Source organism: Polistes canadensis, unplaced genomic scaffold (assembly GCF_001313835.1).
Source record: "Polistes canadensis isolate GaletaPanama2010 unplaced genomic scaffold, ASM131383v1 scaffold_0, whole genome shotgun sequence".
NCBI classification, from domain to species: domain Eukaryota; kingdom Metazoa; phylum Arthropoda; class Insecta; order Hymenoptera; family Vespidae; genus Polistes; species Polistes canadensis.
Genome location: NW_014569547.1, coordinates 2,572,006 through 2,587,427, shown reverse-complemented (window position 1 = coordinate 2,587,427; position 15,422 = coordinate 2,572,006). Strand labels below are relative to the sequence as shown.

The 15,422-nt window shown below is 27.4% G+C and overlaps 4 protein-coding genes across 6 annotated transcripts; 2 read left to right on the top strand and 2 right to left on the bottom strand.

Moving 5' to 3' along the window:
• Positions 1-743: 743 nt before the first annotated feature.
• Positions 744-2,081, bottom strand: LOC106789504 (COMM domain-containing protein 8-like). The gene is made up of 5 exons (XM_014754192.1): positions 1,883-2,081; positions 1,664-1,774; positions 1,436-1,597; positions 1,155-1,307; positions 744-1,072 (listed from the first exon to the last, which is right to left on the bottom strand). Exons 2-5 carry the CDS (start codon positions 1,727-1,729, stop codon positions 914-916), a joined length of 540 nt encoding a protein of 179 aa, XP_014609678.1. The 5' UTR covers positions 1,730-1,774; positions 1,883-2,081; the 3' UTR covers positions 744-913.
• Positions 2,082-2,560: 479 nt separating this feature from the next.
• Positions 2,561-5,488, top strand: LOC106793528 (protein preli-like). The gene is made up of 5 exons (XM_014760534.1): positions 2,561-2,712; positions 3,742-3,967; positions 4,087-4,300; positions 4,391-4,624; positions 4,838-5,488. The coding sequence occupies exons 2-5, from the start codon at positions 3,876-3,878 to the stop codon at positions 4,973-4,975; spliced, it is 678 nt and encodes a 225-aa protein (XP_014616020.1). The 5' UTR covers positions 2,561-2,712; positions 3,742-3,875; the 3' UTR covers positions 4,976-5,488.
• Positions 5,489-6,844: 1,356 nt separating this feature from the next.
• On the top strand, positions 6,845-8,914 carry LOC106793320. The gene is made up of 5 exons (XM_014760145.1): positions 6,845-7,567; positions 7,788-7,828; positions 8,069-8,251; positions 8,327-8,417; positions 8,500-8,914. The coding sequence occupies exons 1-5, from the start codon at positions 7,534-7,536 to the stop codon at positions 8,550-8,552; spliced, it is 402 nt and encodes a 133-aa protein (XP_014615631.1). The 5' UTR covers positions 6,845-7,533; the 3' UTR covers positions 8,553-8,914.
• Positions 8,915-8,937: 23 nt separating this feature from the next.
• LOC106793307 lies at positions 8,938-13,137 on the bottom strand. 3 transcript variants are annotated; one of them, XM_014760125.1, is made up of 14 exons: positions 12,797-12,961; positions 12,541-12,684; positions 12,187-12,316; positions 11,946-12,076; positions 11,715-11,849; positions 11,403-11,567; positions 11,166-11,254; positions 10,910-11,090; positions 10,610-10,832; positions 10,388-10,549; positions 10,158-10,312; positions 9,743-9,978; positions 9,433-9,667; positions 8,938-9,322 (listed from the first exon to the last, which is right to left on the bottom strand). In XM_014760125.1, exons 2-14 carry the CDS (start codon positions 12,614-12,616, stop codon positions 9,072-9,074), a joined length of 2,169 nt encoding a protein of 722 aa, XP_014615611.1. In that variant the 5' UTR covers positions 12,617-12,684; positions 12,797-12,961; the 3' UTR covers positions 8,938-9,071. The 3 variants fall into 3 exon arrangements, 2 of the variants coding, with proteins under 2 accessions (XP_014615611.1, XP_014615603.1); XR_001382403.1 differs by having other exon boundaries at positions 9,205-9,322; positions 9,433-9,513; positions 9,575-9,667; positions 12,541-13,137; XM_014760117.1 differs by having other exon boundaries at positions 12,541-13,137.
• Between the last annotated feature and the right edge of the window lie 2,285 nt (positions 13,138-15,422).

Sequence of the window (15,422 nt, the reverse complement as noted above, 5' to 3'; positions counted from 1 at the left end):
GAGGAGGAGGAGGAGGAGGAGGAGGTGGCAAAAAGTTAAAATTAAAAGTTGTATAGTAAACCTTATTCGTATGGAATTTCATCAAAATAGTATTGTCCATAATGATATTTACAACGAAATTGCGTCGGTTTTTTCTCAACGGAACATATTTCGGCAACGAGAGAAAGAGAGAGAGAGAGAGTCTTTTTAGAACATTTTCGTTTTCGAAAAATTTATTGTTTAAATGTGACTAATAATCTGTATCTCAGCGTAACAACAAAATGGATTGTTAAAATAGAAAATTTGGGGCGTCTTCCGGCACATCGAGTCAACTATACTCGTAATGTAGAGAGAAAGAGAGAGAGAGAGAGAAAAAGAGAGATTGAGAGAGAGAGAGAGAGAGAGAGAGAGAGAGAGCGAGAGCGAGAGAGAGAGAGAGAAAAAGAGAGAGAGAAAAAGAGAGAGAGAGAGTGAGAGAGAAAAAGAAAAAGAGGAGAGATCTTTGCGTTTTTGAATACTATTAAAATAATAAAATTATATTAATATAATAACACTTTTTACACCGGAGGCGCTTCAAAAACCACAAAACTACAGTCTTTGGTATCTTCGATCAACAGTTATGATAGTAACTAAACTATTCTACATTTATCTATAATCTAATAAACTGTGAAACAAGTGTACTATAATGTTATAGTTCATTATGATCCCCTCCCCCCTCATCAACATCCTTTTTTATTTTTATATATGTATATTATATATAAATATTTGAATATTTTTTCTTTATTTTTTTTTTTTCTGTAACACTGGTGCTGAGCCACATGAAAACCTTTTAAAAGAATTTTCTAAAATATATGTATATATTATCTTGTTTCTATTTGTTTTTTTTTTTCAAACGTAATAATTTTATTGTATAAAACGCGAGCGAGAGAATACATTATTGTATTATTGTTTCCATTGTAGTTATCAACGTATCTAATTCATCCTTGTTCATTTCAACGTCAATGATACGTCTTGTTCCCTTCTCTTCAACAATAAAGTCTAATTGAAGTAGAGGTTCTCGTAACGATGCCATTTTACTCGTACCCATGACAAGCTGTAAATTATACAATTCCAATATATCCTTCTTTTATTAGATAATCATATAGAAGATAAAATATAATGAAATATTTGATTACTTTTAATCTCCAATCAAAGTCTACTAAAGTTTGTAATTTTCGCTTTGAATGTTCCATTAATAAGGCATGCGTCAGTTGTTTTTGTCTAACTTTTAAACAATTTAAAATATCTTTTTGAATTAATTCAGGAAGGTCATGATACTCTGGAGGCATCTAAAAATTAAATTAAGTTCGATAAGGCAAATGGAAACTTGAAATAATTATTTAACATAAGACAAATATGTTAAGAGTACTGGGATAAATTTTAGAGTATAATAGTTGTTCGTAATAATTTTTAATACCTTCTCTTCCATCAAATATAAACATGCTGGATTACGTAAAAGCATTATCATTAATTTATAAACATCTTCGTATACTTCTTTACTCCAATTCATTCGATTCATGAACTTGTGGTAAGACGGTCCAGGACGTCCACATATTTCATCTACACATGCATGTAGTAACTGTAAACATAATAGTTACTTTTAATACACAATTTTAATTTGTTACATTTAATAAAATATACTAACTTCTTTCAACACATCACCCTTATCTTGATCAATTAAGTTGGTATATAAAGACTGAATAATCTCCATTCTTAATCAATACTTAAGCATTTTCTAATATTTGTGTCGTTTCATCTGAATCAAAAAAAAAACAAATATAATAACATGTAACAGTATGAAAAATACGTATTAAATTTTTGTACAACGTAATGTATATTATTAATAAATAATAGTTAATATTACCTTATGTTACACAGATGAATTAAATTATATAATAAATGATTATTGTTTACAAATACATATATATACATAAGTGAATGCAATCACTTAATTTTAACATTTGTTTATCACATTTAACAGATTGTCTATTGTAATAAATTTTATTCGAAGGTTATACATTCAGATAATGTAGAAATGTCATAGAAATAAAAAAATCATTTGGTAATACCGGCCTGCAGCAGGGATACCAACATGGCAACCGAAACGCCATCTAATAGTGATCAAATTTTTCTATTAAATAAAAAATCAAAATAAATTATAATAATTAACTTAAATTCACACATATTCTCAAATATCGCGAAAAATATTACAAATATAAAACTAATAAAATAAATTAAAATATATAAAAAGTAAAAGATAAATATACAAAAATTATTTATAAGTTAGAACATTAAAACAAAAAAAGAAAAGAAAATTGCATCATTAAAATAAACCTGGTAATATATATTATATATATAAATATATATTAGTAATTAATAGTTTCCCCCATTAATAATTATCTTTGAAATTAATTAATGAAAAGATCAAAAACAGAGCATGTAAATTTTTTATGAAGCATAGATGGCGCATAGAGAGTATTTCCTAATGTTCCTTTTCTTACGAAAGAAAGAGAACTTGGTATGTGTCACTTTTACTTGCACTGTTTCCCTTCCATTTATACTGTTATCTTTAGTGACAAAATGCACTTCTGTGTATAGTCATGCATTATAAGGGAAGGTTTATCATGAAATAACTAACGTTTTACGATTATTTACTCGAGTTCATCGATTTTAACGGAAATTTTCTTTTACACAGTAAGTTTTCTAAGTAATATTTTGTTTATTTCATTATGACAATTGGTTTTATTCATCTAAATAAAATTATCTTTATCATATATTATACACTGAATCGTAATATTAGAGAATAACATTCACTCTCTTTATGGCTTCGTGAATCAATTTGTTTACGTGTGTATTATACATATATAAAAAACATTTCTGGAGTGACATAAACAATACCTTTATTACAACGAACGCGTTTGCAGATTATTTTTTAATGTTCTGGTGTTACGTTTTATTTCAAGAAATATTATTTCTAAAGTTTATAGAGTTAGATTATATAATTCTATTGCTAGATTTTTCTTTTGACCTACTTTTTTTTTCATTATCTTACCAATCTGCTTATTAAAATATTTAGGTCAACTGTTGTATTTTTGTTCTGTTTCATTTGAAGTAATTGTCATTTATAACAAATTCGATATTTTAATCATACATTCACGTAGAACGAAATTTGTTTGAAATTATTGTTATTTCATAATTTAAATTTTTCGTTATGAATCAGTTTTGATTTATATTAAATTCATTTGTTGTTTAAAAAATGTATTCAATTAAGAATAATTTTAATCGGACGATCACATTGTTTATCGTGTATCGATATTTATAGAAAATTTTTCTATAAAAAAGAAAATACTTGACAAGGTTTATCAGAGTTTGTTTTAATTAGTATAATTTCATTTTTTATTTCGCTTTAGTTTCAATAACAAAGTTGAAACTATCGTACGTGACTCAGATCGCGTAATCTTTTCCTCGGATAATTTTTCGTAATGTCTTTTATAAAATCGATATTTTAAAGTATGCAAATATATCGATAATAAAATTTAATATTTGCCGATGCATGTAATATATAAACATTTTTATAAATATAATAATATATTTTTTGTTGTAAATATTACTACAATATTATTCACAATTGAATTAGTTATATTTATTCTTATATTTTTTTTTTATATAAAAATTGTATTTCTTTAAATATATTACTATATTACATTACATTTTCTCTTTCAGGTTATAAAAAACAACTTAATTATTTAAAAAAAGCTTTGAAGAAAGCATTGAACATTTATTAATGAAATATTTTATTAAACCTAATCAAGACTGTTGTTGAAAATATATTTCAATTGGTTGCATTTTTCATTATAATGGTTAAGTATTTCGAAGACAATACAACATTTTACTTTAATTGGAAGCAAGTTGTACAAGGATTTTGGGTTAAATATCCCAATCCTCACAGGTATCAATTTTGTTATTATAATTAAACTAGAATATATTTCCCTCTCTCTCTCTCTCTCTCTCTCTCTCTCTCATGTATGAGCTTTTTTAAATAATATTATTTTTTAATTGTGTCATCAGCTCGCATGTCTTATCAGAAGATACTATATCAAGAGAAGTTAAGGAAGGCAAGCTATATTCTAAGCGTCTTTTGACAAAAACAAACGGTGTACCAAAATGGGGTGAAATGTTGATTAAGAAAAAGTCTGTTAAAATAGTTGAGGAAAGTATATTGGATCCAGAAGCAAAGACATTGACAACGTATTCGAGAAATTTTACCTACAACAAGGCAATGGTAATTCTTGCAAATAAAATATATTATATTATGAATACATCTTCGTTACTCTTCAAATGTATATAACATAATTTTTGTATTATTATTTAGAGTGTTATTGAGAAAGTTGTTTATCGAGTATCGGATGAAAACCCTTCATGGACTACAGTACACAGATCGGCATGGATATGGAGTTGTGTACTTGGATTTAGTAAAGCAATTGAAGCATTTGGACAAGACAGATTAAAAAAGAATTATATTAAAATGTCATTAGGTTTCAATGACGTTCTTGGACGTATGTTTCCACAAACAGCACAATTATCAACTTCTTACAGCAGTATTCAAGTAAATATATATCATATAAGAAAATGATTTCTACAATATATATGAGTTTCAAAGGGAAATTAAAGACATCTAATATTAAATATAATTATTAAATGTCTTTAATTTCCCTTTGAAACTCATATATATTAATATACTGTTGGGACAAGAATATTAATAATTAGATTTCTACAATTTTCATATCTTTTATATTTTTTAATATCGAATAATTTACAGCCTGACGATACAACTGCAAGTAAATCAATTTTAGCTGAAGGATTGCAACATTCATTGAAAGACAAAGCAGAACAAGTTAAAGATGCTGCTAAAAAAGCTTCAGATTTAGCTAAGCAAAAGACTGGTCAATTTATGTAATATATAGAAGATTCAGATTAATTAAACTTAAATAAAACATTAGCGAATAATTAAGTGCTGTACCAGATGAAGAAATTCAATAGAACACGTATTAATAGTAAAAAATAACAACAGCAAAAAGAATTAGATCACTTGGAACTTTTTGTCTAGAAAAATCAATTTAATATATACCGAATCTCTAACTTTTAATGTTAGGAATTTTTTCTTTAAAATATTTTTCTTTATAAATCTTCTCTCTCGTCACAATATATAGAAAAATTAATGATTTGTATTACTTTTGTTTTACAAAACATAGTTAATTGTATTTTAAACAAAAATTACCATTCCTTTTTAACTGCCGGAGTTCCCAGAATATATATAATATTAAGAATATCTCCTGTATCGAATTATTTAAGGTTTAGTGCATATATAATTAATCTAAAATACACTTTTTAGATACGATATACGTACTTACGTGACTTATACTCTACTACTCGTTTAAAATAAAATATACGAGTTTCATTATTATAAAAAGTAAGTCTTGCCTATAGAAATGGAGATTCTATTAGATTATATTAAATTGTTTATGCCATACAACATTTTTTTGGTTGTAATGTAAAATTAAATTTTATTCGTTGTCCATGTTATAAAAAAAGTCCATATATTTTTTAATATTATTTTCAGGTAAATTATTTTATTTAATGGCATATACATACGTGAAATACATTTTGTGTTAATTTGTAATATGGGGTATAACTTTTGTCTTTTTTAGAATAACAATTTTTTCTCTCTTTTAAAAACAAGAAATACAATCATACTGTTGAAATATAAAACTATAAAAATATATAATGTATATATCAAAAATTAACATAAGTTGTGACTTGGTGTTTTGTATGTAGAATGCCAATAAAAAAATAAGTATGCATTTGTGCAAAATTAGCGTTTAAAATATCGCATAATAGAATTTGCACCTTTGTTGATTTTTAAAAGAACGTAAATGCAAACTAATATGCACGTATATGTATATATTATATTCTATATATATTACGTACGTATATGTATTATATTATAAAAATATATTTGCTGTATGTATGCTTTTGAATGTATTATATGAATAATTAATTTAAAGTTATTAAAATATATATATATGTCCAACATATGCAAGTTTTATTGCATACAATTCTTGTTATTTTCATGTCAAAAAGGTGAAGGATAATAATAAATTAAATTAATCAAGGTTATTTTCTTAATGGTATAATCAATGTCCCGAAATTAAGAATGAATAATTGTTTCATTGAAATTAAACATTTACAAAAATTAAAGGCAGACTGTAAACTTTAGGGGTCTTGGATTACACTATTTGAGGACCTACCCAATTGACCCAGATTAGACTAACTTAATTTGAATTAATTGTGACGACTCATTCGCCATTTTGTCTCGAAAAATATATATATTTATTTTTCTATTTAAATTCAATAGTGTTGCAAATCAACGAACGTAAAAAATTATTTTTAATAACAAGAATAAATAAATAAACAAATATGCTTATTTAATTTCAAATTTTATATATTCATAACTGTATCAAAATAAACGTGCGTATCAATCTTATTCTTGAAAATAATTATTTAATAATTTCTTGTTAAGGAATCTTATTCTAATATTCTAAGTATATCTAAAAAAATTTCTTAGAAGAAACTTGGAAAATTTATTTCATTGAACATATTGCGGAAATAAAAATTCAAATATATTCATAAAAATTTTCAATAAATAATATTAATATTAATCATTGACATATTACAATGACTTCATTGAATTTTCGCATTCACGCAAATACAGTATTGAAAATAACGATGATCCATTAGTAATTAATTTTTTTAATATGTTTTTTGTCTTCCTCATTTCATAAGCATGAAACGTGATTTTCTGGTTGACCTTGTCGTCGCCATCTACGGATCTGACTTCTCATTAACGTAGTGATTCCTTGAAATCTTAGAAATACCAAGTTCGGTCGACTTACTAACTATACGAGAAAGATACATGAATTCGATACATGAATTTAATCACGTCGGCCCATCATAAATTAAATCTGACTTTTCTGTATACTTCCCTTTAAATTTATCAATAAATTCAAAGGTGGAAAACAGAGTGGGACATAAGAAATAACATAAAAAAACCTTTTAACATAAATATGTTAAGATAAAATTGTTATTATAATCAAAAGTGCTGTGTTGTTATCAACGCATTAAAGGGGAAATTTATCTCGTGCAATATACGAATGAGGGAAAAACCAAGTTTTTTCTTTTTTTTACAAAATAATGTGTCTGTGAGAAATGGAGTGAGTAAGAAAGAGAAAGAGGAAAATTCTTGGGTACACGTATTTATTCTTTTTCAAGTTGTCGTCGACCCGTGCAACGTATCAGAGATTCATATATAAGTAAAGAGTCTCGATAAATTTCCGTACAGTCGATCGTCGACCTTCCGTGAGAAACTTTGTTTGAGAAGTTTTGAGAGTCGTATATAAAGATAGTTTTTTGTGATCTATAATAATTTATTATAATCAATTCTCTCTCTCTCTCATCATGACGAGCCGTGTCAGCGTTTTTACGATTTTAAGTAATTACTAATTAAAACATAATAATTTTTTTTTTTAATACAAAGATATAATAATTTATAAAAAAAAAAAGAAAGAATTGTAATAATCTTTGTGTTCGTTTTTATTTGAATTTAAATGCAATTGATTTATTTATACGATAGTTTATTCTCCGTTGATCTTTGATATTTAATAAGATTAAATATTAATACGATTATTTTTTTGTTTGTGTTATTATTGTAGTCGTGCTTGCAGTAACATCAAACACCATAGCCTTTCCTCAGGTAAGTTTATAAATGTTATTTTAAATATTAACGTTATAAATATAAAAATTGCACTTTTACATTATTTCGACGGATCAGAAATTAAGAATTGTTTAAATATATTTATGAAATTATATAATCCTAGTAATATGTGTGAATGATCGGATGATAGAACCAACAGTTTCTTGACAGTTGCTACTTGTATTTATACGCGTACTATTGTATTTAATTATTACCTTAATTATTTACATTTGATTTCAGATGAACTTGAATTTAGATGATTTTTCTCAAGTTAATGGGTTCGCTTTTGACGGTCCTATAAGAACTACAAGTCAACGTCCTGCAAATAATGGAATTATGGATATTACAACAACGACACGAGCAACACCTGCACCTGTTACGCCAGGACCCCCAGGTTATGAAGAATGCATTTCTTCGTGTGCGGTAAATATTTGTTTTAAATAATCTTATCTTATAATATTACTTATTACTTTATATATATGTAATTTTTTAATACAGGTTACTGCAGAATATAATCCTGTATGTGGAACAGATAACATCACATATGAAAATCCTGGAAGATTGAATTGTGCAGTTTTGTGCGGCAAAAGTAAATTAATTTTAAATATTTAAATGTTCTAAACAATAATTAACAGTTCCTAATGTTAATTTGATTTTCTATCTAATTACAGATATAAAAACAAATACATACGGACGTTGCGGTGCTGATGGGCTAAGAGGTTAATTGATCTTTGGCACGAACTGATAATAGTGATTTATTATTAAATAGATAAGTAATCTATTATGGAAGACTGTTTAGTGATTTATGTTTTATAATTTTTTCTATTAAAAATTTCTTTTATTGCTTCTAATACGTTTCTTCGATAATATTAATAAATATCAAAATATCAAATTTAATATACATTCTCATTTGTTTTTTCTCTATTAGATTATTATTAACGATAAAATAATTTATAACAATGATTTCATTTTCATCATACACCGTTATTAATTGTTATTAATAATTGACATTTATTATATTTATTGCGTATACACTGTAATTATCTTCTTTTTTTGTAAAAATTAAAATAATTTCCAAGTAACAAAGTATAAACTTTCGTTAGAATATTTATTTAATTGTTATTATTATTTTCAATGTTGTTAATATAAAAAAGAAAAAAAGAAAAAAACAAGAAAGAGAGTGATAGAAAAAAAAAGAGTGATATGTCGATTTAAAGTGATTCCCTCAGCCGACGGTAACAAATCAACTGATCGAAGAATTATTTCTATCAGCCCACCTGACCCTTCGAGATATTTCAAAGTTACCCCCATGGATACCATAAAGATGTCTGGCCAATATATCAGCTCTGTCTTCTTCCGCTCTTATTGCCATTCTTCTGTATCGTCCAACAGCCAATAGGCAAGATGCTATCAAAATTATTTGAATGATCAGCCAAAAGATGAGTAAGCCTAAAACTAAACTAGCATCTACGCAGAGTAGTCCATCGATGGAGTCTAAAAAAAAAAAAACAAGTAAAAAACAATTTAGAAATGGATTTAAAAAAAAAAAAAGAAACAAAAAGAAAAAGTTCAAACTTGTTTAATAGAATTGGGATTAAACTTACGTCCGCCAGCTATTAGAATCGTATCGGGAGTAGTATTTTCCCTGGACAGTAGAGGATCCGCAAATATCACAGGACTCTGAACTATGATAGACAGTTGTAATGGTAGTTCATCTGGTGTTTTGTTCCTGAAAATTTCAGTTACCTCAGCAGTTATATAAGGCTCCGACGTAGAAGTGGCAATTGTTGATTTTCGTTTCCTTCTTCCGTAAGAGACACGATTTCCTTCGCAATGTGCCTTCAAAATAAAAAATAATCATTCCAATGATATATGTACTTTTCTATTGAATTCGATGTTTAATTATTAATTTACCGGCTCGCATATATCCAGACAAAATTTAACAATAACGTTGAATCGAACCAATTGACTTTCGGGAAATTTGAAAGCAGTAAAAGTTGCAATAAGTGATCGATTATCACTAGGATCTTTTGATAACGCTGGAAATGTTGTTGGATCCGTAGGACACCCAACTTCATTAAGTAGAAGATAAGACCAATGTCCTGTTGCACTACTAGCTACTAGATGTCCAGCCATGATATCATACGGACCTAAAATACTTGAAATTCTATTTGATTTCATTCCTAATTTTCATATCTATCATTTAACTAATTCACAAAATCACGCATATTTATTTTATCATTTTTTGAACATAGGGATAAAGATTAAATAAATGGTTAAATGATCGATTAAATTAATGTGAAGATAGGATACTTAACCAAAGACGTACCATCAGCTGGATTTATTTCAATTCTAAGAGTCAGCCTTTCTCCCAGTTTCGTAACAACAGCATCCTGATGATCCTCGTTTAAAATTCTCATTGTTATCACTGGAACTTCCGATGATGCGTTCATTACAATTGTTGAAATTGGTGGTACTCCTGCGCTAAATACGTTATTACGGATATGGAAAAAAGTTAAAAAAGTAATACATTTTATAAGGACTCGAAACAGTGCTCACTTGGGATCAGCAAAACTTAAACTCGATTGCACCGATATGTTTCTAGGCTTTGGAATATCATGTTCACCTATAGTACATCCAACTTTAATAGCTTGATCACCCAGTCTTTGAATAATAGGATTGAACTGTACGACTATAGTAGCCCATATCATCGTTCTTGTTCTAAAAAATAATACATAATTTTAATGCAATTATTGATTATAAATGGTTTGTTGAACTAACCGATTTTCATTATCGATTGAAAATGCTGGCGTTAAACCACATGGAATTTTGGACATATCTAATTCCTCGGTTTTTGGTAAAGGCAGTGTTAATATTGTTACGTTTCGGCCAGTCCCTTGAATACCACAATCATTTCCATAACCATTGGCGTAAAGTCTACCTTCGAAGGGTTCCAACGTAGTCAAAGTTACTGTTAACATCATGTCGCTGCATTTGACTTTAACTGAAAACATAGTATTTTATAATTTTTTAATTGAATCAAATCCCAAAGTTTTGCTTTTCGTAAATAAAATAACTCACCGTCTAAACAAGGTTCACGTTCCTTGTAAATACTATTAGGTGTGCTTTCAAGTGAACTGGTACCAAGACTCAGTGTATCTTCTGAGTGTAATCGACAAATTGGTTTTTGATTTGACGTGTATACTACTGTATAACTTCTACAAATGAAACCATCCTCGCCAAGATCGCATCTGCTTTCGCACTGTGTGCAATTACAAACAAAAAATATATTAATGTTATTATTAAAATAATATTAATAAAAATATAATATATTTACCTCTTGTTTATCAACACCAGGTAATTCAAGATCTGAATATGGCAGAGTTACGTTCGGAAATTCAGCGTAGGAACAATAATCCATTTTTACTGCAACATAATTTAAGATTTAACAATAGATAATATTTTCGCAATAATTTCGTTTTCCTTATGTTAGATAATTAGAACAAGGAATATATTATTAGATATTTTTAAATACATTTCTTTTTTTTCTTTTTTTTTTTTATAAAATACCTACATATATCATGACACTGATGTTGCAAATATTCGTCTCTGTACATGGAAGCCCTGTAAGTCTGTGGTCTAATACTCCTTTCAGCCATTGATAGGGCACATCTTCCAAGTGTATTATTAATCGATAATGCTTTTGATGCACGAAATTGGGCTGATTTACAGGCACCACCTGAAAATCAAAATTCGTTTAACATAAGTTCATATTTTAATAAATTTCATTCTGTAAATGACAACAACAACATCAAGTCAACATTATTTTTGTTGTTTACTTTATATATTTTTTAAAAAGATATTAATAACATTAATTTAAATTTACCTGCATCGATACACATTTTATAACATCGGCTTCTTCGCATAAGTTGTGGTAACCAAACGGAAGCAACATCGAGTAAAACGGCGCCCAATGTTCTTTCCACTTGCCAAAGTTTTTTTTCTTTACAAATTTTAGGTACTAACAAAAAAAAGATAAGATTCGAATAAATAATTCGAGAGAACATTGAATAGGAATAATATAAAAAGAAAAGAAAAGAAAATCTATCCTCGATACCTTTAATACAAATTTCTTGATAAAATATAGCATTCGACTCTGGAACAAATTCGTCGCCTTGAACTTCGACGCTGTAACAGAGACTTCGATCGATATCGATCACGAAGGCAGTGCAATTGATTCTTTTACACCTGAGAGAATTAAAAATAAAAGTAATTAATATATAAATAATTAAAACAAGAATTATAATATTTAAATATATATATTAAATATTAAATAATTATATTTTATTAATATATACCTTTCAAAACAAGGTATAACAATGCCATGGGCATTTTCACCACTGAACAGGGCAACTTTAGAAATGGTATATTCAGGCCTAGCTCCATCAACTTTCTCCCATGCTGTGTCTTGACAACTTTGGCATAATCCTAAAAAAGAAAACGAAAAAAGAAACAAAAATTAAATAAAATAAATATAAATGAGAAGGAAAAGAAGTAAAAATACAGGATCGGATGAATGTGAATTCCTTCGAGCATTGCATACCTAGTTTAACATCGGGAATACATTAATGACGTAACGTAAACGTGGTTTAAAAAAAAGATACAAAGAAAAAAAGCAAAAAAACAAGATAAAAGATAGAAATACAACACACCTGTACAAATGATCGACAAGATGACGACGACGACGAGGAATAGAAGAAATATCAAAGATCGCGAACGTCCAGTCATCCTTTTAACTAAACTCTTCTTCTTTTTCTTGTTTATATCCTAAAGTATTATCAATCAATTTGTAATATCTATTATCAAACAAACGAACACCTTATTATTAGTTCTTCCTTCGTTTCTTCATGCGCGAACAAATATTTCGTCGTTACATAATTTTATTGATTCACGGTGCTTATATCCTACTTGTAATTAATATCCTTCGAAACCAATCATTAACACCGTCTTCTACGAACAGTTGATATTTTTTCATCCCCATTCCCGTCGTTCACAAATTTTCCTTATTCTTCTTCTTCTTCGTATTCTTATTCTTCCTCTTCCTCTTCCTCTTCTTCTTCTTCTTCTCTTTTTTAATTAATATTTCTTTGAAATATAAATAATTTCCCTATACTTATAATAGAATAATTTAAAAAAGAAAAAAAAAAAGGAATAATGGGGAAGAACACGTTGTTCGTCTAACGACGAACAAAAATATGAATGACAATTCCGTTCTCGCGTTCGTACCACGACTGACTCCTACCTGACGGGATGTGGGTAAAAACTATATATCGAGGTGCATTGTCGTAGAGAAAAAAAAAAAAAAAGGTGTACCTACGAAGACGAGCAGGACGCGCTCGGTGGTCCACGAACACGATCGCGATAGGCTTCTCCCTCTTCACCCCTCTTACCTCATCTGCAATCGTGCAATTAGTCACCCCTTTTTTAATAATACGTACCTACTGTCTTTTTTCTTTTTTCTTTCTTTTTTTTGCTATATCGTATCGTTATACACATATATATATATATATTCATGTGTCGGTAATTATGACAGTGGAACTAATGTAAGTCAGATAATCGAAACAAAATTAATGACTTTATGATTTACGTTTGTAATATACGAGTAATTTTAATATAAATTAAATCGTAAAATATTAATATTTTAACTATAACAATTATACTCGATTGTCATAATTATTGGTACATACAAAATATAATTAATCAAATATTCTTTTTTGTCACATATATATAGATATATGTGAAATAATTCAAATATAATTTATATATGTTTAAAATAATTCTATACGCGGGTCGATTATTAAATTAATTACGAACATTTTTTTCTATTTGTTTCAATTACTTTTTTTTTATTCTTATTTTAAATATACGAAAAAATATTTTCGAGAAGTGAAATATTTGGTAAAACCATTACAACATAGTTCATACAATTATCTAGCTTACACGCGCGACATGATAAAAATAATTTTATTGAAATATAAAACTTTTTGAAACACTGAAAAATCAGTATCGCGTTCTTTCTGACATATACATTAAATTAGAAAATTTATATAAGAGTTATTATTAAATTACATGAAAAAAAGAAAAAATAAAATAAATTTCACTTGAAATTTCATTAGCATTGTATTAGCATTATAATAAAATATGAATATATATCACTTCGTTATAATCATTAGCTCAAATGTAATGTCACAATCATATTATTTACATATTTGTTTTATCAGCTGCAATTTTGGTTATCCATGAAGATAATCATTTAAAAAATGGTGTCAACAGAAAAAAAAAAAAAAAAAGACAAAGTATGTGTTCCATAAATACTAGAGTAACAATGTGTGTTTCCATCTGTAGAAAGGCTTACCGAATCGAGGCCGCAGGTTCATTTACGTGCTCGAGTGGTCGTCTATCGTTATCACTGCTTACGTAATAGCCTTTAAAAATATAGGTATATTCTCCATTAGGAATACAAACGATTTGTCAAACACAAAAAAGAAGAAGAATCTTAATAGTATAAGTATTTATGAAATATGCAACTGATGTGTAAACTAAGGAAAGTGAATTCCGATATTTGTTATACGGGTCATTCCTGTCCTTATTTATTGTATATACATATGTATATGTATGTATGTGATATATCTAATAGTAAGTACTTACTTATGCATATGCATAACTAAGCATATGAGTCATCGACGTTGTTTGAAATCTCTCAACGATATACACTTAATTATCTAACAAATTATTAGCATTATCTAATACCAAATTAACCTTTCAATTTAAATATAACTAAATTTCAATTTTATTTATAAAATAACACCCTTTTGGATTATTTTTCTATAATAATTAAATATTATATACATAGTTTATATTAGATACTAATTATTATATCACACACATATAATATTAATATATTATATTAGATTACTTATAATATGTGTAGTAATTAATTCGATGTCTTGATATTAAATTCATTGCATCAAAACTGCTATTCATTATTCGTAAAAAAATTCATCGTTTGTCTGAAGGATGAATAAAAAGCATCGTAAAAAGATATAGAGAAAGAGAGACTATTTCGAAGAATAACATATGTGTACGCGCGCGATTACTTTGTAAATAAATATAAAAATTTGTTTAATATTAATTAATTTGCTATATCTCTAACATATTATTTTGAGAAATAATAAATAAAATATGTATATTATTATAGTAATTAATAAAAAAAAAAAAAGAGAATCTATAATTTTCTATTAACACGGTATTTACTTTAACGGCATTAAATAATAATAGTACGATTGTATTATACTTTACGCATTATGCTTCTTGAGTTCTAGTTACTTAAGTATTTCAAAGCAATTCCTACATAAAAAGAAAAGTTTCTCTCTCATCCTGATGTAGACATTCGAAATAGAGGAAACGGAACTGGCAATGAGTAAAACGTGATCGTAGCACGTGTAAAATCGATATTATCTATGATATGAAGAAGAAGATTTAAACGTGTAGAGAATTATTGCAAAATCGTTTATTTTGTAAAATACGCATACAC

Coding starts and splice junctions, on each gene's coding strand:
- LOC106789504 (XM_014754192.1), bottom strand. CDS start 1,729: ATGGAGATTATTCAGTCTTTATATACCAACTTAATTGATCAAGATAAG. Junction 1,598..1,663: donor AGGGTGATGTGTTGAAAGAA/GTTAGTATATTT, acceptor TTATGTTTACAG/TTACTACATGCATGTGTAGA. Junction 1,073..1,154: donor ACTTTGATTGGAGATTAAAA/GTAATCAAATAT, acceptor TATAATTTACAG/CTTGTCATGGGTACGAGTAA.
- LOC106793307 (XM_014760117.1), bottom strand. CDS start 12,616: ATGACTGGACGTTCGCGATCTTTGATATTTCTTCTATTCCTCGTCGTC. Junction 12,077..12,186: donor GTTATACCTTGTTTTGAAAG/GTATATATTAAT, acceptor TAATTCTCTCAG/GTGTAAAAGAATCAATTGCA. Junction 11,850..11,945: donor TCAAGAAATTTGTATTAAAG/GTATCGAGGATA, acceptor TTTTTTTGTTAG/TACCTAAAATTTGTAAAGAA.
- LOC106793528 (XM_014760534.1), top strand. CDS start 3,876: ATGGTTAAGTATTTCGAAGACAATACAACATTTTACTTTAATTGGAAG. Junction 3,968..4,086: donor AAATATCCCAATCCTCACAG/GTATCAATTTTG, acceptor TTGTGTCATCAG/CTCGCATGTCTTATCAGAAG. Junction 4,301..4,390: donor TTACCTACAACAAGGCAATG/GTAATTCTTGCA, acceptor ATTATTATTTAG/AGTGTTATTGAGAAAGTTGT.
- LOC106793320 (XM_014760145.1), top strand. CDS start 7,534: ATGACGAGCCGTGTCAGCGTTTTTACGATTTTAA. Junction 7,829..8,068: donor ACACCATAGCCTTTCCTCAG/GTAAGTTTATAA, acceptor ATTTGATTTCAG/ATGAACTTGAATTTAGATGA. Junction 8,418..8,499: donor TGCAGTTTTGTGCGGCAAAA/GTAAATTAATTT, acceptor ATCTAATTACAG/ATATAAAAACAAATACATAC.